This window comes from Anser brachyrhynchus (genome assembly GCF_964034855.1).
Source record: "Anser brachyrhynchus genome assembly, chromosome: 12".
NCBI lineage: Eukaryota > Metazoa > Chordata > Aves > Anseriformes > Anatidae > Anser > Anser brachyrhynchus.
This window is the reverse complement of record NC_137707.1, coordinates 11,918,012-11,938,257: the sequence shown is the minus strand read 5'-3', so window position 1 is coordinate 11,938,257 and position 20,246 is coordinate 11,918,012. Positions and strand designations below refer to the sequence as shown.

Below are 20,246 nucleotides of genomic sequence, written 5' to 3'. Positions count from 1 at the left end.
CTCGCCTCCTCTCTGTAACATCTGCTGCCTGAGCTGGAGAAATGTAATTGATGCTTTTTGACATTTACTAAGAGAATGCAACTGCTTGGTGGAAACTAGGTGTGCTAGCAAGCTGTATGTGCTGTAGACATCAGAGATGCTTGAAGGGCATGTGAAAAGTCACTTTCACAAAGGTACCTTGCTCAAAAAGAAAGATTCATGTGAATCTCAGGGGCACAAAGCTCAGAAATGCCCAGAAATAAAGGCCTGGCAAAGACTTTTCGGGACAGCCGTTCTCACTGAAGCACCAGCAGCAATATTCACAGCATGAAGCTGTTTTAATACATTTTTAATAAGGAAAAGGGAGGAATGTGAATCCTAACAGCAACTGCGAGGGTGAAAGAGACAGGCAGGTGACTTATACACTGTGATCCAAGCCAGATGCCTGATGAAGAGGTGCAAAAGCTGCTACTATGATGGAAGAACCCTACAGCCCCTTCCCATCCCAAGACATGCCTTCGCACAGGCTGCGCTCAAGACCTCATCTCCCTGCTCCACAGGGCTGTACCCACTGTACAGTATTGCAGGGGCAGCCTGGATCAAAGGAAAAGGAAAAGGGAGGAAAAAAAAAAGGAAGACCACAGAGCAACCCTGCTCTGTGCCAAGGCGCACACGGGGATAGCTGGAGCAGAGGACCTGCCCATACAGGACCTTGGAGCTCTGCAGCTGGAGCTGAGGAGGTGCAGGGACATGCGTCAGGCAGAGACAAGGCGACGCCAGCCTTCTTGCTGAGGCATGTGTTTGTGTTATGGAACAAACCTACAGCTCCAGTATGCCAGACACATGCAGGAAGTTTTGCCAGCAGGTGAAAGCAGCCCTCTGCTCTCTCCAAAGCCTTCGGGTTCCTTCTGCTGAGCCCAAGAGCAGCTCAGCCAGGTGAGGAGCAGGTCTGTCCCTGCTGCTGCAGGACAGAGATAGCAAATAACCACACAGGCCTTGCAACAGGCTTTTATTTTACAGGCAGACCGGGAAAAACCCTGACACTGCGAGCACAGTTTAGTAGAGAATTTGTAAACACCTCCTCCAGGAGGCTGGGAGAGCAAGAAGCCCACACAGGGAGGCAGGCACGGGATGTGGTGCCCATATGCTGCCAGCCGCCAGGTCCCAAGGGTGGGCGTGCAGGAGGATCCTGCTCCTTCACTGCACGCACCCAGCTGGGCGTTCGCACCTTCTCTTAAATAACAGGCTGTAATGAGAACACTAATTCTTCCCTGCCAGACACCTCCCTTTTGGCATGACAAATGGCAGCCTCAGGCTAACAGCCGATTACATTCATATACCCAAAGCAGCAAGAAGAGGAAAACCTTTCTTTGTACGTGGTCTCAAAACATGAAGCTGCTCGTCTGGCATGAGGGCAATGCTTTATGTTTGGCTAGTAGGAGAAGGCTGCTGGAGCACCTGTAAGGCATGCAACATTTCCTTCCCTGCCCCATTACTTAAAGAAAACCTGGCAAGATCCTTAAAGGACACTCCCAGGATCCGCCCCCCCCCCCCCCCCCTTTATCGGTGATTTATGAGATAATGCCACAAAGGGTAAAAGAAGCTGATTTAAGGACTGTGGTGTTTCAGTAGCTCAGTCTGGAGTAGCGCTTACCTCTGTTCTGTGGACCAGCATCCACTTCCCATCGTCACCAGGTTTATAAAACTCCAAGAAGGGGTCTGACTTTCCAAACAGATCCTGGGGAAGAACAACAGGACACGTCACACAGGGATTTGCAAGAGAGAACTCCTCCCCATCATTTTTTTCTGTAAATCAGTCAAAAAGAGTGCGCATAGGACAGTTTGAATCACCTTGAACACCCACCTCTGTCTTCCCCAGCACAGCAAAACTGCAAAAACCTTTACAAACTCTTGCAGCCAAGAAATAACTGGTTATTTCTGTATGAGCTGTACACACAATGCCGACCAAGTACCGAAGTGCTCAGGAGAGGTCCCATCGCAGGGAGGGGAGGGCTGGGTGTGCCTTCCAGACTCCCTCTGCATCCCCAGCCTGAGTGGTCCATGGGGATGCCAATTCCACAGATGTTCGTGGTCTGGACACGCAGGTCCTGTCGCCGTTCACGCAGTGTGTTGGCATTCCTGCCGTGGGCAACTCCGTGCCCAGGCGCGTGCCCGTGGGACTTTGCTCACGGGAGCCCATCCCTGGCACGCTCTCTGGACACCAGTGCCACGGAAAACAGCCCCAGCTGGGAGGCAGCTGTGTTTGGGTTAGAAAAACATCCAGAGCTTCAAAGCAAAAACGCAATTATGAAGTGCACACGTATCGGGAGTGGGGTGGGGGGGACCCTCCTACACACAGCAGGAAAGCATGAGCAGAGCAAATCTTTAAGGAGTAAGCTACACGGTGTTGACAGAGATCACGCAACACCCTCTGAGATACGCAGACTTCAGCCAGCATGTGTTTGTTTTCCTGCCAGCACCTCCTTAGATATTCCCCTGATAAAGGGCTGCTGGTGCACGAGAAACACAAGCACGCTTCCCCGCTGGGCATCTGCATGGGGGCAACTTCTGTTGGCAGGCAGAGATCCAAGAGCAGCACAAGCGGGCGGCGCAGGCAGCACTCATGAGAGGAGCCCCAGTGCTTGCAAGCAGAACTTTGTTCCCATTCAGAAAAAAACTAGGATGTGGCTAAAAGTGAACCCAACCCAAAATATTCCAAATTATTTCCTATTTACTGAGAACTAGAGCTGTTTCAGCTGGGTTTTCTCCCAGATGGAGGTGGCTGCCTGAATCCTCAAACAGTTGGAGGAACTTCTTCCCATTGGCTTTGGCAGGGACACTTTGGGCTTCCAGGTGACGGAGCAGGGATGCAGAGGGCTGAGGGTACACCTGGACACCAGGGGGTCCCATCCCAGGAGGGGATGGCTGCAGGCTCAAGCACGGCCCCAGAGGAAAACCCATTAGCATTTCTATCCAAATCCTGTTTCCAAAGCCAGCTGGAAATGTAAATCACTGCAAAGCATTTTGGCTTGGAGAAACTGTAACGTGCTGTAGTCAAAACTCACAGCCACCTCTGATGACTGCTTTCATTTTATTTTATATTATTTACTGCAAGTCAATAGCAAAGAGCAAAAGCTTGAAGGGAGGCGCTCTGACGCTATTTTTCTCCTACCGTTTTTGCAGGAGAGCAGAACAAGCCTTTCTTTCTGCAGGGGAATTGGTTATGGTACAGTTCTGTGCATGCTTCGCCAGAGCCTGGACTCGGTGCTTCAAAGCTTCACTGACGAATTAAAGAACCGTTGATATATACCCATTCTCATAGACCCTGTCCCTGCCTATGCTGGCTTAACCTGCAGCCCAGAGCGGTTTCATTGGCACTGACCCCACGGGAGGTGGTGGAGGCACCAGCACAGATGGCAGCAGGGAGCAGGGAAGGATGCCCGCTGGGGTCCTACACACAGCACCGGGAGCAGCAACCCAGTCTGCAAGCCCACTCAGCCTTGCTCCTTTCGAAGCAGGGTGAGAGATGCCTCCAAGCCACAAGATTGTGGACTGCTATTTTAAAAATGTCAAAACCACCAACATCTCACCCACGCAAGCCTGGCAGGAGACAGAAACTGAGCAACTGAAAGAGCTCAGCAGACCAGATCGATCTGCAAGCTGGTCCAAGCACCTACATCATCCAAACTGGGGCTTGCTCACCGCAGCCAAGGAGGGCAGAGAGGCAGGTTCCTCAGGAAGCAGCTCCCCAAAACACAGCTTCCAGCACCAATCCTGGCTTGCAGCGCTTGCCCTCCCCAGCCATGCTGCAAAATTATGCTTGCCCCTGCAGCTGTGCTGTCATGAACGGCCATGGGACTGGGAATCACCAGGGCTGAGCCTGGGTACAAATGCCTTCTCTTCTGCAAGTTTCTTCCTCTTAAAACTCCACCAAGAGGTGATCTGACACAAGGTACAAACGCCTCAGGCTGATTCTGCTGCTGGTATTTCCCCACCGTGAAGCTTCGCCATTTAAAGCAAGGCAGGGAGCATCGCGTGGCCAAACCAGGGGTGTGTGATGGGGAGAACTTGCCCTTGGCCTGAGAGAGGTCCTGGGGTCAGGTTGGTCACTGCACACGGGTCTGGTTTGCAGCATGGCTGCTGGTGAGGGATGTTCAGCTCAGATGCTGCACATGCAGCAAGACGGCCCCATGGCCCTGCTTTGAAATCCCATGAGACCTCCAGCCCCCGCCACATGCTGCATGGTGCAGGAGGGTGCCATCCTCTCAGCTGCAGTCTGGTCCCTTATCCCCATGTTTTTTCTTTTTCCCAGCTCTCATGGCGGCATTTCATCCACAACCAGTAAGTGCCCATCAGTAGGTTCTCCACAGCCAAATAGCAACTCCTTTCAGTCCAGGACTGTATTTTCAAGGCTTCTGCCATTCTCGCACACGTAGCCCCTGCATCACAACACAAGGTACCTCCTCCCAAGCTCTCTTAGCAAGACCGTGAGCTTGAAAAGCCAGGGCTGGGGTTTTGCATAGGCAGCATAAGGTACAGTTAGCATGAGGGCAGTGGCTGTTTGGAACATTTATTTCATGGGTCACCAGGCCACTTTCCCTGCAGCACAGGGCAGGGCAGCGCTGCCTCCAGGGCTTTCTGCTCGCTGTACAACTTCAACAGGGCATACATGGCTCCTCTTCACACACTGCTGGGTGGGAAAGACCAGTGGGAGCAGGATGGGAAAGGGAAGCTAAGCTCACTGCAGCCTGGGAAGGGGTTTTAAAACTTCACTCATGCTGATAAAGACCCAGGCTTCTGATCTGAGAGACTGATGGAAATTGGGTGCTGCCACTGTGGAGAGAGCTGGCTGAAAAGTTGGGTTTCCACATCACGGGAAATTTCAGGATTTCCTTAAAAATAAGATGAGATTTGTCCAGTTTCCTTTTACATGTTGAGATCATTTTCATTTCTGTTCTGAAGCGCCATCAACATCCTTTGCCTGTTACTGGGGCTTTGAGCATTGCAATGCTGCTGTGTGCTATAGGAATCAGCAAAGAAAGGCCATCCAGCTCTTGGTAACGTCAGGCGGGCACCGAGGTGAAGCAGAGGAAGGAGCTTTTTGCTGACATCTTTTGATAAACTGGAGGGAGACCCAGAAAGGGATTATTCGCAGTCCTTACTCCTGTGCAAACAAGTCTACATCACAAACTGTCTGCCTACAGTGTTGCAGGCAGATGATGAATTTTTGTATTTTGACCACGGGTCTGAAGGGCAGATGTATATTGCCTAATCTGAAGAAGCTGGAGAGGGAGCTGGTTGGAAACCAGGTTAGAAAGGCAAGCCCTGCCCACAGAGCAAGTGATGTCACCAATTAAACTGACAATGTAAGAAGTGCATATATGCCTGAAGTCCCAGTGCTGCAAGGAGGCTGTGTGAAGACCCAGGTCCTTGGCCCTGTTCTTCATAATGGCCATTCCCACAAAGAGACCCTGAAGCACGAAGGAATGGCACCAAACCTGCCGTGAAATCTTATCCCTTGCTCTCCAAGACAACAGAGGCTTTTTCATGGGAAGAAAATTGTTGCATCAGAGATTTCTTCATTGACATGCATGGGGTTGACTCTCAGCCACATCTCATAGGAAGCCACCAGCCCAATGGTATTTTCCAGCCCACTCAGGAAATGAATTTACTTGAGGATTCCTCAGCAGGGACATCTGGCTCCTTGCACTGCAGAGTACTAGATAGGGTAAGTAGGAAGGAGAGAAAAACAGCCACTCCCAACAGCTGGGAGAAACACTCAGATAAACTGGGCATCCATCTGCTTTGGACAACAGGACTGAACAACCCAAGGTTTCTGCCCCAACAAACACCCTTCTGCCTAAATGCTTGCTTTACCGTGGTTTGAAAACCAAGGGCTATCCTGCCAACAATGCAAGCTCTGGAGACACTACGAAGAGGGAAGAAAAAAAGTCCCATCGATTGCTTAGCAACAGAACTGGTTTAAAAAGAATCGCTCCGGTTGCCTGGTAAATAAGGTCAGATTTCTCTGCTCAGAAAGGCTTACGGTTTCCTGTGTGTCATATCCAAAGCCAAAACCTGCATTATCTACCTCCATGAGGTCAGTGCTTCTTCCTTGGAAAAGATGGGCCCTACTGTTTGATATATAAACAAACATTCTCTCGATTTTGAGGAGGGCTAAAGGCAACAAGCCAGGAGCACTTATTGACTTGAGGGGTATCAAAACTGTCAGCACAGTCAGGAGATATTTCCAAAGAGCAGGCAGTGAAGTAATAAGTTTAGCACAAAATACTCTCTCTAAGACAGGTCCTGTGTCACATAAAATCTTTCCATTTATATGTGCATCACAAAGAAGGTGAAATGATGACAACATAGAAACTGAGGCACAGGCTTACCCAGCAGCAAGTGGCACAGCCAGGACCTGACTCCAGACCTCCAGTCCCAGCCTCCTGCTCTCACCTGTGGGACTACTTTCTGACACCCCCATACCCATAAGCAGAGATCTCCTCAGATCCCTCAGCCTATGAAGGACAGAAGTTTAACATTCGCATCCTCTGACGTATCACCACTCACCTTTTTATCCAGTTTCCTGCCAGCCATGCTCAGAGTAATCACCCTGTTGTCAGAGAGCTCTTGGGCAGCTATCTGAAAGACAAAGGGAAGTTGTGTTCATTTTCAGCATGAAGTCACTGAACAGCAAGCCAAAAGCCAGAGAAGAACCCAGCACATGCTGGAGATACCCGTGCAACTCCTGCAAAACCCATTTCTAAGCTTCTGAAGATCTAATGAAGATCATACACACCATGGTGTGCCCATGTCCCTGCCCTCGGGGTAATCCTGGTGGCACCATGAACTGGAGTGGAACCACGTCCTTGCAGAATCACCCAACAAGACGGCCCAAGGATGAAGACCCCATCATGGCTCCTGATAGCTACAGCAGGCACAAGCGCAGCCCGGCTTACTTCAGTTTAAGGCGCTTATCTCACACATGCTTCAGCAAAATGGCTTTGACTGCCAAAGACCAGTGGGCTGGTTTTGTCTGGAACACGGTCTAATGAGTCTCTTGGTATTTTAAGAAAGGGAATGTTTATAACAAAAAAAAAAAAAAAAAGAACACGCAAAAACCAAAAAACCCCACACATTTATTCATTTCTGTTAGCAGCCGTTTTCTGAATCATTTCGATTTCTTCTCAAGGCTCTGTCCTGATCGAACACCTGCTCTCCACCTCCTGCCTCCTGTCCCCCCTCCCTTCCCCATGGACCCGAGCCGTGGCTGTGCCCGTGTCCCTCAGCACCCCTGGCCTGAGGAGCTGGGGGCCCACCAGGAGCACCGCGCGGACATTTTCCCCTCACCGGAGCACTGCCTTCACTGGACCTCAGGGAGGCTGTCCTTCCCTGGACATGCAGCATAATTGCAGCTGGGCCTTTACAAAACTCAGTGAAATCAAGGGGACAATTTTCTTCAGAATGAGCAATCAGAGGGGTATTCACACTAACGGGAGGTGGGGAACGTGCGGAGCCGATGAGGCAGTCACGGCCCTGGAATCAGAGCCTGTCCAGCAGAGACCGCTCTCCTCAGCCCCCAGAGGATCCGCTCGCTGCCGGCGCTCCCCTGCCCCACGCGGACGCGCAGCTCTGCAGACACAGCCTCGAGTTCCCCGCTGCGGAGGGGAAGGTGACTCCACGTGGATCGGGGCGGGGATCTGCTGCTCCCACACCAGCCAACCTCAGCGCCGTGAGATGCCGTGAGCACAAGAACCTCAGCGCAGACTCCACAAAGGGCTCTCCTTCCCACATACCCAATAAGTTTGTATTTCCTTGAGAACGTTGTATTCAAAAGGCAGATTGTTAGGTTGGATTTCTTTAAGGACATTGTTTTCGAACGGCAGATTGTTCTCCGTTCACTTTAACAAAGCCAGAGCATTGTTTTTCTCTTCCACCCAGTCCTTGGTGGGTGCGCGTATGTAAGGAACTGGAGCTGTAGGGAAGCAGACGGAGGTTGCCCTTTGCAGATGACACTCCTGTCAAAAGCAGGCCCAGTGTGGAGTCCCTGCATTTCTGGGCTCACCACAGGCTAAGGAAAAGCCAGGCTGTGCAGAACAAACAGGTACGCTGTGGCATCTCCCCTCGGACAATAACAACATCCCCCCTACTTCGTTTGGTGGAAAGACCTTGATAACAATTCCTATAAGCACAGTGACATGCTTTGGGATTTTTCCCAACTATTTAAACCTCAGGGCTCTCACTTAATCCCAGTAATCAAGCCAAGGTACTATTGTTGCATTCACCCCTCTATGACATTTGTGTGCGGCATTTAAAAAAATGGAAACTTGGAAAAAGCTTAAGGGAATACTGTTAAGGAAGGCAGGGCTTGGCTCTGAACCCCACACGTTGTAAGCCCAAAGCAGAAGACTCTCTCTCAGTTGGTGCTGGCAGCCCTGCGCTAACCCTGGGGCTCACTGCTCTCCAGCATGGTGCCAGGCTACGAGGACAAGGTCCTTCCAGCACACACAAGCCACCACAGCCTGTTTGCACCACCTGGTTTTAGCAAAGGCAAAAATAAATAAATAACAAAAAAAAAAAATCAGAGAATTATACCAATGGTACGAAATGAAGCAGACATCTCAGACCCCTTCATTTTAATGATGCATTAGTGACAGATCAGAAGCTTCTTTCTTTAAAGTGGGCAACTTTGAACTTGATTGGGAACTTTCAGTCTGCTCCAGTCCCTCCCATTCAAGCATGGGGTGGCAAGAGCCCACTCCTGAAGAAGGCACACTGGCATCGGGTATCATCAAGAGCTTTGCTGCGGCTTTTCCTCTTGCATTTAAAGATTAACTGCAGCAATTAAGAGAGGAAAGCTAACAGCATCTTCGCAGTCTCTAGAGCAAACAGCAGTGGAGATGCCCTTGCAGCAGCCAGGTCCTGGTCTTTCAAACTGCTTTTAAACCCCTTCAGTGCTTTTAAAACCTGACTGTGGTTTAACTCTTGGCTGGCTTTTTCTTCCACGCCTTTGTTGCTCTGCTGCAAGTCTAACAAAAACTGTAATGAAGAAGCAAACAAAAATGATGGGAGATGTGGCATAGGGAAAATGAGCCTAAATTTAGCATTTTCTTTAAGTAAATAAATAAATAAATCACTAAATAGATCTGCAGTGGGAATGCCACTGCCCGAAGGGGTCTGCAGCAGGAGCAGAGGCTGTTGCTATGAGACTTGTTGCTAACGGCATAACTCCTATCCTCTTCCTACAAACAAAACCACTGATTGTCAGCAAAGAAATCAGCCCTTTTACCTCCATCTGCTATGGGGAGGTCTGAACAGGCATTATGTACAAGATAATAAACAACAGTATATATTCACTTTGTACTTCTCCAGATTTATTTATTTTTTATTTCAGTGCACAGAGACCAAAATACAGATTGAAGTCTCACAGAGCTGGACACCAGACAGAGACTGGATGAGATGGTCCCTGGCCCAAATACCTTGTCCTCCAAACAGACTAGAAGTGGGCAGGAAAGTGGGAGACGAAGGAAAAAAAAGTTAGTGACACAAACTGCAGCATCCTGGGCCCCTCAGTGTCTTGCATCATCCCTGGTTTATTATGTGTATTTAAACACTCTGTAGGTAAGATAAATGAGTTACTGTACCGTTATCATCCCTTTCCCAGCTGGCTTGCCATTCCCCAGAAGGAGAGTTCTTGTTATTTTCTTGCTGGAGACAATCTAGAGAAGACAAAGAAAACAAAGTAATGATTGTACAAGTGATCAAAAGCAGACTCATAAGCAACTGATCATTGCTCATGTTAGTTAATTCACATTAAGCATTCACAGCAATAAAAAAAAAGATGTATTGTTCAGAGATGACCATGATGTTGTCTATGCTGCCACCACCGCTGGAGCCACCTGAGTGAAGCTCAGCTCTACCCAGGTCAAAAGAGCCCCATGGCGCAGACTGGGATGCAGCACCCCGAAAACACCACCGAGTCCATAGGGCATCAGGTGGCTTTTTAACAGCACGGAGCAGCAACAGCACAAGAGGCTGAAGCAGCCCCTGCAGTGCAAAACCCCCTGTCTAACCCACGGACCAGGTTGCCTGTGTGGTGCGAGTCAGTGGGATCTCACAAAGCCAGAGCTACTGTGATTTGTCCCAAGCAAAATCACAACTCAACCTTTCAAACACTGTGTTAAATACACCCTTCAACCACAAACGGAATCTTTTTTCAGCTAACATGATCCCTGCCAGCAACTTGCTTCCAGGGCATGTTTCCATGGAGAAACGACGATACAAGCCAGATGCTCTCCCCGAGCATCCTCCTAGACTTACTGGCTGCACAGCAAGGCACAGGGGGTTGGTACCCCCCCCCCAAAGGCATTTCTCCCCTTCAGCTCTGGCTTGTAATAGGCTTCTGGGAGCTGAATTAAACCCCTTGAGATTTTCCCACCTCAGTGAGTTTCAGGTGCCTTCAGATTTAGGGACCCTGTAAGTTTTTCACATGGGATGCAGACCCCCATACAACAAACTGCAACCTGCTGGAACCAGCCATGCTCTTCTCCCATACCTACCAGGGACCCCTTCAAAACCTATGGGTTACAATTTAAAAAGTGCAGCCCCACCCATCCTTCTGTCTTCTTCCTTGGTCCTATATCACAGTCAGAAATAAATAAATAAAAACAAATGAACGAAATGGCTTAGCTTCTTGCTACCACCACCCAAGTGACACAGCCACACTTGGATTCTTCCTATTGCTCTCCAGAAATGCTTTTTTTCTCCTTCCCTTTTTGCATTTTTGAGGCAAAACCCCTTCCCATCATGGCTAGCAGCAATGGAGCTCCTGAATTTATGCTGGAATCTTCAATCCAGCCACGTCGTGGTGCTTTTGCTCCAAAAACATATACGAATCACCATATAACACAGCTAGATGTTTGTGCCTTGCTGCGGCGTAAGATTTCTTTGCAACCCTGGCGAGAAGCAACCATGGACACTATGCAGCCTGCAGTTTGATCCCTCCTAAGGTTTCACTCAGCCACAGAGGTCATTACAGGCCTCCAAGCAATCCAACAATCCTTTTAAATCTTGCCACAGACCTAATTAGCTGCAGTAAAACAATCCAGCTGATCTGACAGGGCTCCGATGCAAACTCAAAACTGGAAAGTCAGGTGCTCATTGTGCAGTTCAGAGGCAGGTTACTGCTGCACGAGTGCGCTCTCCTTCCCTTCTAACAGGTGGGCTTAAGAAAACATCTCACCAGATAAAAAACAGACTTCAGAAACCCCACAGCAGCGTGGCTGAGCCCACAAGCCCAAGTCCTCCCTGTTCCACCCCTCTCCTCCCCAGGCCCCTGTGGTTCTCCACACCCCCCTCTGCCCTGGGCTCTGCCACGCAGGGATGCTGCACTGGTCACAGGGAGAAGACAACAACGCTTCAGGCAGAGGCTTTCAGGGAAAAAGGGAATGTGAGAAGATCCCTCCTTTCCAAGCTGGTGTCCCGTTGTGAACTACAGGTCACAAAGAAGTTCATGTGTCACTTAAGAGAACTGCCACAAAAACTCATCAAAATCTGGGCACACGCATAAGGCAAGTTCTCTTCCACAGAGCTCAAATATTTCCATAAGGTCACAGAAGTTTAAAGTTCTCTTCTTGGTGAAAAGGACACCAAATGATTTCAAGAGAGCCGGGTAGCATGCAACTAGAGACAGAACCTCACGCTGCCAGTGGGGCCATGCAGTTCTGCCTTTGTTGCCCCATCGGAGGGGTGCACTGAGCTCATCACCTTTTAAAGCACCAGAAGCAGTTAGGCTCATCTAGGAGACCCCACATGCAGGAAAGTGGGGGCTGACTCCTCCACCCTCTTCCCCAGTGCATATGGATAATGCTTCTCTCCAGCAGAGCCCTGGACTTCTGCAGAGGTAGGATTAGTAACGGTGAGGTTTCAGCTCTGTTTCCTTATGTCCTTAAGTTCTTCCCCTTTTGCAGCGTCCATCAAGACTGCGGCCCTCACAATGAGCACTGCTGAACTGTCCCACACCAGAGGTGGCTGCATTCTAACAACAGGGAAATGAATGCGAAATGGTTTGGCCTTTATCACTGAGCACCAGCCTGGGCTGTTTCTTAATTTCTGCAGGATCAGAATTAGGTCATCACAGAGCTCTTCCAAAAACACCGATGTTAAACCTCAGACTGTAAATGTCAGTGATCTTCTGACAAGTTCTTTAGCTGGCAATAACAAAGTTATTCAGCACCCTTCGGCATATCTGGTGCCAGATTAGTCTGTGTAATAAAGCGACCACATTCACAAGCCTTCCTGGACGCCTTGGGCTGGCTGTCCATGCCAACCCACCTACTGCAGTGCCTGCTTCCCCCAGCACCGAGCATACAAGAGGCAGCTTCTCCCAGCCCCTACATTCATGCCAGGTACCACAGCAGCCCCAGGCAGCTGGAGGCTAAAAAAGAACGGAAAAATCTCCCTCATCTCTCACCTCTGAGGCAGAGCATGCTCAGAAGACAAAGAAGTTTGGAGAATTTAGCTGGCAATTCTAACTGGGTCTGGGCTTACGAATGCAAAGACCTTCCAAAGACTTATAAATAGCATGTGTCCTGAAAGCTCTTCCACAAGAACACAAGACAACATTGCTGCACCAACATGCTACAGAGGAGATATGATTTGATTCACAACGCCAAGGTTGTGTTTTCTGAATGCTTTGTTCTCAAACAGAAAAAAAAAGCGGTAATTTTTATTACAAAAGCTTTGCAAAAAAAAAAAAGATATGAAGGTAGACTGCAATGTATCCTAACTTTAAACATCTGGAAGTTTCCCAAGCCCAAATCCAAGCTGGTGATCAGGGCTGTTACTATTAACCCTTGGTGAGAAACAGTTATCTCCAACACCTTCCAGTGCAAGTGACCAAGATAACTGGGTGCGAACACCCTCACACACCTTCCCCAGGGATCCGATTTCTCTCTGCAGTCAACAGCAGAAGCCCATACTATGACCAGCTGAGACTTGAGCAAGTAACCAATGGCTCTGAAATGGAACACTTTGACCTAAAAAGTGCGACAAGCAATCTAATTATTATTTTTTTTTTTTTTTTTTGCCAGGAAGCACCCAACAAACTTTACAGCAGAGAAGAGAAGCAGCTCTGTTCCCCCAGCTTGCCTGCAGCTGTTGTGATTTGGGGTCCCTTTGCTGGAGGACAGCGAGCAGCAGGGAAAGGACATCAGAGACTCACCGTGCCCAGTGTGCAGGAAAATTCACCCAGGAAGTCATGCTCATACAGCTGCATGCTTGACTTGTCCTGGTCAAACAGGGCAAATTTGAGCTTCTGCACTTCTTCAAAGTGGTAGTCAACAACGAACTTCTTGGAGAAAGCTGGGTTGAGGTTATTCACAGCTGTCTCTGTCCTGTCGAGCTGCAAAGAAAAAAGGGGGCATTTAGACATCTGTACCTCACATCTTTGTCACCACAATGTCTCTTCTGACTTCAGCTGGAGTCCTGACACACAGAAACCCTGTAGTGGCCGTCAGAGCATGAGAGCACCAGGCATGCAGCAGACACATCCCTAAACGCAAGCCTTAATACTCTGTAAGCAAGGTGGAACGAATCTAAACAAGGAACACCTCATGCAGAGAGCTGCATCCCTGAGGTCAGGGTGCCAAGGCTTGGTGTGCACTCAGGGCTTATTGAAGCTGAAATCTTTGCATTTGCTTCTGACACCTGCTCTCTCAGGACACGGAAAACCCCTGGAGACAATGCTTTCACACACCTCCAACCACCTGTTTCTCTTGTCATTAACTAACCAGACACACTGCTGTAATGCCTTCAAAATCAAGCCAAAGCTATTTCTTTCAGGCCATGCAACTAACAGCAAGGACAAACAAACAAAAAAAAGCATCACAACTCAGAACAGTAACCCTCCAACATTTCCCTCTAGACCTCAAAACAAAACATTCATGTGGTATCTTCTTTCTTGTCCCTCCGTAAAAAAATGAATTTCACCAGGCATTAGGAGAAACAAGAGGCCAGAAGGATGCAAATAAGACTTCAATAGACCCTGTCATCCAATATAGACCTGGAAGTCCTTCAGATGGAGAGAGCATCTTTGTGTTTATAACCTTCTTCACACAAATAGGATAGGGACACAGGGAATACATTGAGACCAGCACTGGAGAAACATGAGATGGGGCCAGATTTGAATCTCCCAAGTCTGAGGCAGGTCTTCCAGCAGTCTAGATATCAGTTGGCTGGAGAAACAACTTATCCCAGTTCTGCCTGTTCCCTAAAAACAACCCGCTGAGCGCAGCCAGCTTTCTTCCCCCAGCCTCATTTTGGTGATGAGATGGCCTCAACACACACATACTTGAGGCTCAGACTGCAAAGATGGTGTGAAAAATCCTCACCCTTCTGTAGCTGCTGCTATAAAACCTGGACTTTGGATAGCCCTGTGTGAAGGGAAGAGAGTTTGTCTGCTCAGACACGTTTAGAGGGCTGGGAGGATAACCTGCACCTTCCCTGGTATTTTGGCAGCGGCAGGAGTTGCAGTAATACAGCAACCCTGGCTCGGACACGCTGCAAGCCTGAGACACATAATTAACCATATGACACGTGGACTTCATGTCCATGTCCACCCACTGCCATGAAAAACACTTGGCACTGCTCTCCAAGACAACTTTCCAGAGGGAGACGACCGGGATGCACCCTGCGGAGGAAGAGGTGGGAGGAAGACTGATGGATGCAATGCCTTCCTCTGATGCCTCCAAAATCCTCCTGAACCAGCGCAAAGGTGGCCACGACCAGCCCGTTGGCTTCCTACATCCTGTGAGCAGCCAAGGGCCAGACTGCCCTCACCCACCGGGCATGAGCCCAGCCAGCAGAGCGTGACCTGGAGCATCCCAGATCCACTGACACTAACATGTTTAACTCAAAGCATCGCTCTTCATCCTCAGTAACTGAGTACCAGGGTGACAGGTACCTGCAGAGAAGCTCCAGCTGCCTGCTGGACCAGCGCAGCGCTGATTCCCAGGCAGGTAAGCAAGCTGAAAGAAACAATATCCCCAAACGCCTGGGAAGAGAGGAGGGCACAAAAGATAAAGCATGGAGCTGCATATGGAAGCGGTGGGGAGCCAAGGGCTGGACAGGGAGCACGGAGGTGTATTGCCCAGGAAACCCAGCCACAGCATGGTGAGAGGGGTAAATATCCTTGTGAAGCTAAAAAGGCCAGAGAGAAAGCCAAAAGCACAGCCAAAGGGAGTGATGAGCAATAACTGAATAAAGGTAGCCACCACTCACAGATGTTTCCAAGGATAACCTTCCAGCAAGAGAATGAAGTGAGAGCTTTGTAAGGAGAGACGGCTGCAGATAGCTTTTAGAAGATGAGAGGTGGCAGGGATTGCAGGGAGGGTATCCTGCAGGACCAGGCTGGGACAGGGCAGGCCCCGACAGAGCTGGCTGCCTTGGCCTTTCTTCCATTTCACACTGTTACTCCAGGATAAGGTTACTGGGGCTGTTGAACAGAAAGAAAGGCACACGCTCTCCAGTGTGATTTTATCAAAACCACACCACTTTGAAGCACTTTGGGAGACTCCAAGCTGGCATTAGCGGCTGCTGCACCTCCTGCAGATGAGCAATGCCCCTGCTCAGGTGTGAGACAGGATCTCCGGTGGGGTGTAAAGTGGGACCAAGGGGTACTTCTCGTCTTGGATCCATACCTCTGCCCCCAGCCCTCACATGGGCATGGCCAGGAGGCTTCAGGTGCAGCCTCACTGATCCCCCACACAGCAGGTGTACAAGAGACACCTTAGGAAGCAGCGTCCTATGGATGGAGTGGGGTGGGTAGAGCTGGTTCCCCTCCCATGGGGTCACTGCTGAAGGTCTCCTGGAGCCAGAAGGTCTCGTCCCACCTATACACAGCTCCCTGTGAAAGAAGTGCTGTGCTTAGGAGGAATTCACATAGATAGCATGGGTTGTGGGAGCTGATCGGAGGGGGGAGCAGACTAAACCTCACATTTGTCTCCTCACGCTGGGTCTGTCCTTCCACACAACACTTTGAATATTTTGCCAGAACATGGAAATCTTCCCTTCTCCTTCCCCCAAGCCACTTAAAGCACCCCCCAGGACAAGGAAAGATGCTCCTTCCTCTCCTCCAGCCCAGCTGTACCACATCTCACCGGGCTGTTCCCTCGGTGCTGCTCACTCCAAGGAAAACCATCACATCCACCTGCAGCATCCTGCAGCCCTGGCCAGCATCGCTTCTCATCCTGCAGTCCACACACCCAACGGAGAAGACTGAGCTGCCTGACACAACCCAGGTCCGAGGGCAACACCTCCACAGAAAGCAGCTCCTGCACTGGCACCCGTGGACTGCAGGACGGATGGACGTCTGCCAGAGCAGCAGAGCCAGAAATAAGTACACCATGACAGAAAAAGCATAAAATGAAAACACATACCTCTGAGTCCCAATGGAACTCATTCAGCATAGAAGAGAGATTTTGAAGGGACTGAGTGGAAATGCGGTAAGTTTGCTGTATATACCAACTATCGCAGTATTTTTAAAGTTGGTCACTTAGTCTGTCTTAATTGCCAGAAAAAGACTAAAGTAAATGCTGTATTCTCAAAATAGCTACCTGCCTCACCCTCTGGGGAGATGGAAATCGAATAAACCAACACTAGTGGGTTGTACACCAGCCACAGCAATGCAGCTTCACACAGATCCTTCCCTCTCTGCCACTGCCTGTACTGCGGGACCCAAACATCTGCTCAGAGAGACGCTCCTGGTGGACCGGGAGCAGTGGCCATCCATGAGTGCTGAGCTTGTCCAAACAAGCACAACATACACAAATCCCCTTTCGAGGCTAGCATATGAGATTATACGAGATGGATTTTATCTCCTTTCATGTTCCCTGTGCTACTGGGAAGCCAGGGACCAAGTCAAATCAGGATGAAAAGTGAGCTCACGAGGCAGCTGCTTCCCCTTTGGGATAATGGGGAGCTGAGAAGGGGACAGCAGATTGCCTGTGCTTCTTCCCACCCTGCCATTATCTAAAACGCATCCATGGCAAGGCTGGAGGCAGGCAGCATGCCGTTTGGGATGCTGCAAAGTTGTGGGGCACCCAAAGATACAAAGAGCCCAAGTCTCTGCAAGAAGGGCTGTGCCTTACACTGAAACAAAAATAGCCTTTTTCTTAGTGCAACTGGAAAAGAAAAGAATATAGAAGGAGCAGGAACTTCAAGAGTATCTCCACAGTGCAATCAAGACACTTATTACTGCTCAAATGCTCTTACACACTGCCACACCAGCAGGGATACACCAGCCTGATGAAGACTGCTGGGCTGGGTGTGGAGGGAATATCCAGGCTGGGAGACTGTAGAATGACAGACTGGTTTGGGTTGGGAGGGACACTTAAAGATCACCCAGTCCAACCCCCTGCCATGGCCAGGGACATCTTTCACTAGATCAGGTTGCTCAAAGCCCCATCCAACTCAACTTTGAACACGTCCAATGATGAGGCATCCATTTCTCTGGGCAACTTCATCCCGTGTCCCACCACCCTCATCATGAAAAAATTCTTCCTTACATCTAAATCTACCCTTTTGCAGTTTAAAACCACTGCCCTTTGTCCGGTCACAACCAGTCCCGGTACAAAGTCTTTCTCCATCTTTCTTATAAGCCCCCCTTTACATACTGAAAGGTTGCAATGAGGTCTCCCTGGAGCCTTCTCTTCTCCATGCTGAACATCCCCAGCTCTCTCAACTTCTCGTCGCAGGAGAGGTGCTCCAGCCCTCTGATCATCCTCGTGGCCTCCTCTGGACCCGCTCCAACAGGTCCGTGTCTGTCTTATGCTGCAGGTCCCAGAGCTGAACACAATGCTGCAGGTGGGGACTCCCCACTATGGATCCAGCCTGAAAAAGGGTCTGAGGGCACGTGCATTACAGGGATGCCAGGTGTCCACCTCCTGGCCCAAGCTGCTAAGGAAGAGCTACAGAAACATGGCTGATCGTATGAGCCATGTTCAAGGCTGGACTGTGGCACCACGTCTGAGGCTGTGCTACAACAGTCTTGTGTCACGCAGGCAGCAGAGAGGGAAGAACAGCTTTCCCCATTAAAACCAGCTCCTGGGCACCAGGCGAAGCTTTGAAGGAGGTAACTTGAGGTCCCATCTCCTGCTTTACCAGGAATGGGTGGGCCAGGGAAGGGGAAGAGAAACACAGTCAACGTCTCGAGTTCACCCTTGCAGAGTGAGGAGGCTTCTGTCAACACCCAACTGACCAAGTGTTTAACTGCCTCCTTACTGTGTGAACCACAAAAAAAATCACAAGCTTCAGCTGCTTTCTTGCACATATTTCAGTCTTCAATTTGGTACAGCTCTTTACCTTCCACCTTGCTGGTAACCATCGTGCACAAGGGCTTTTCACACAACATCCACCAGGAGGCAACCAGGCCACGGGCTGCCGCCTCCTCCTCCTTGCCGGGACACTCACACATTTGTGTGCCCTGCAAAGAGCAGAAGTGGCTTTGCAACCCAGGAGCAGAAAAGCACAAGGGTTTTTAAGAGCCTTTGGTTAGCAATCAGGCTAACTGGAGATTTCTGTTCGTCCAAGAGTCTCAATTCTACAGAACAAGCACACATCTGGGAAAGTTTCTCTAATTGTAACCCTTGCGTTAAATGAACGCAGCTGAAGAGCCCTCCAGTTTCCAAGGAGAGGTTTGCTGGAGACGTTCAGGCATCCCCAGCGCTTGGGAGATGCTCTCCTAAGGGGCAGGGAACACAGGATGGAACATTTGGGAGCGGAGACCCCATGCCATACTGCCGTTCTCCCCTCCCCTCCGAAGATACCCTAGGAGCCCCAGGCTGACAGGCTGGCAGCTGATGGCCTCCATACCCCTCTGAGACGCAGCAACAGAGGAGATGAGGGGTGCCCAGTGCCACCACACGGAGGCTCAGGAAGGAGGGGTGACTCAGGCTGGCACAAAAGCAAGGGCACAGCTGAGTCATGGGCCAGGTCTTTCCTGGCTCCTGCCAGACGACATCACCAGGCAGAACGCTGACACATCACCCATCTTTATGTCACTTCTGGGCCTGTGCTTTCTGTTCCTCCCTCCCTCCACCACCCCCTCCAAGGCTGATTCATGAATATTTTTTTAATTCTTCTTAAGCTCAGTGAGACAAAATAATTGTATTTGGGAACAAAAACGACAGCTAGAAAAACCGGTGAACGGAACCCCTGCTGTCAGCATTCACAGGCACTGCAGTCCCACTACCCAGGTACGGGTGCTGGCATGACCACGGCTGGGCGGACCCTGAAGGCCCTTGTTCTAAACAAGGCCACGGCATGCCACTACCCCCACTGCAGAGGAGGCACCTGCAGTGTCAGTGCTTGCCAGCACATGCTATGGGATGAGGGCATGCTGCTGAGCACGTTGTGGCCTGTCCCTGTCCATCCTCTATATTTCAGCTTTGCTATTCGAGACAACACTTTAGACAGGAAACAGATTCATCTTGGAGCAACTGCCTCAACTGTGACAACCCCCTCAAATCACCAGTCCCACCTCTTGCCATACATCAGTGCAATATCATACATTCATAGAATATCTCAAGTTGGAAGGGACTCACAAGGATCATCAAGTCCAACTCATGGATCTACGCAGGACCTCCCAGAAACCAGACAGCATGTCTGAGAGCAGCATCCAAATGCTTCTTGAATTCCAGCAGGCTCGGTGCCATGACCACTGCCATGGGTAGCCTGTTCCAGTGCCCAAACACCCTCCCAGTGAAGAACCTTTTCCTGATATTGGATCTGAACCTCCCCTTTCACAGCTCCATGCCGTTCCCTCAGGTCCTGTTGCTGTGCACTGCTACCACAACATGGGGGCACAGGAGGGTGTGGGGGCACAGGAGGGTTTGGGTGCTGGCCATTCCCACAGCGTGCTGGAGGCTTGGGGCCAGACACATCCCCTGCACGCGGACGCCAGGCACAGCCATTCCCACCAGAGAGCTCCATGTATCTCCAGTTTGGGCCACGTGCTGATCTCCACTGAAAGCACAGCAGCAGAGCATTGAGCAATCTGCCATTCAAGGCTGGCTTCCAGCACCTATCTTGTCAATTACAAAGAATTTAAAAATAGCAGAGGAAGGGGAAAAAGAGCAAAACCACACACTTGTATTGTAAAAGCAGCTTTGGAATCAAAACTGCTGGACTGAGACATTACTGACAGCAAAAGAGAAATTCCTGAAAAGCACAACTAGGTCAAAGAGATGACACCTATCAAGATGGGA

General features: G+C 50.0%; 1 protein-coding gene across 2 annotated transcripts in view; it reads right to left on the bottom strand.

Moving 5' to 3' along the window:
* The window catches only part of CPNE2 (copine 2), a 58,608-nt gene that overhangs the window by 22,997 nt on the left and 15,365 nt on the right, over positions 1-20,246 (bottom strand). For both annotated transcript variants that reach the window (XM_080551952.1, XM_080551951.1), the window contains exons 3-6: positions 13,205-13,384; positions 9,627-9,701; positions 6,553-6,624; positions 1,634-1,717 (exon numbers count right to left, since the gene is read on the bottom strand). In XM_080551952.1, the coding sequence (XP_080408078.1) occupies positions 1,634-1,717; positions 6,553-6,624; positions 9,627-9,701; positions 13,205-13,384 (411 nt within the window). The remainder of the gene's footprint in view (positions 1-1,633; positions 1,718-6,552; positions 6,625-9,626; positions 9,702-13,204; positions 13,385-20,246) is intronic.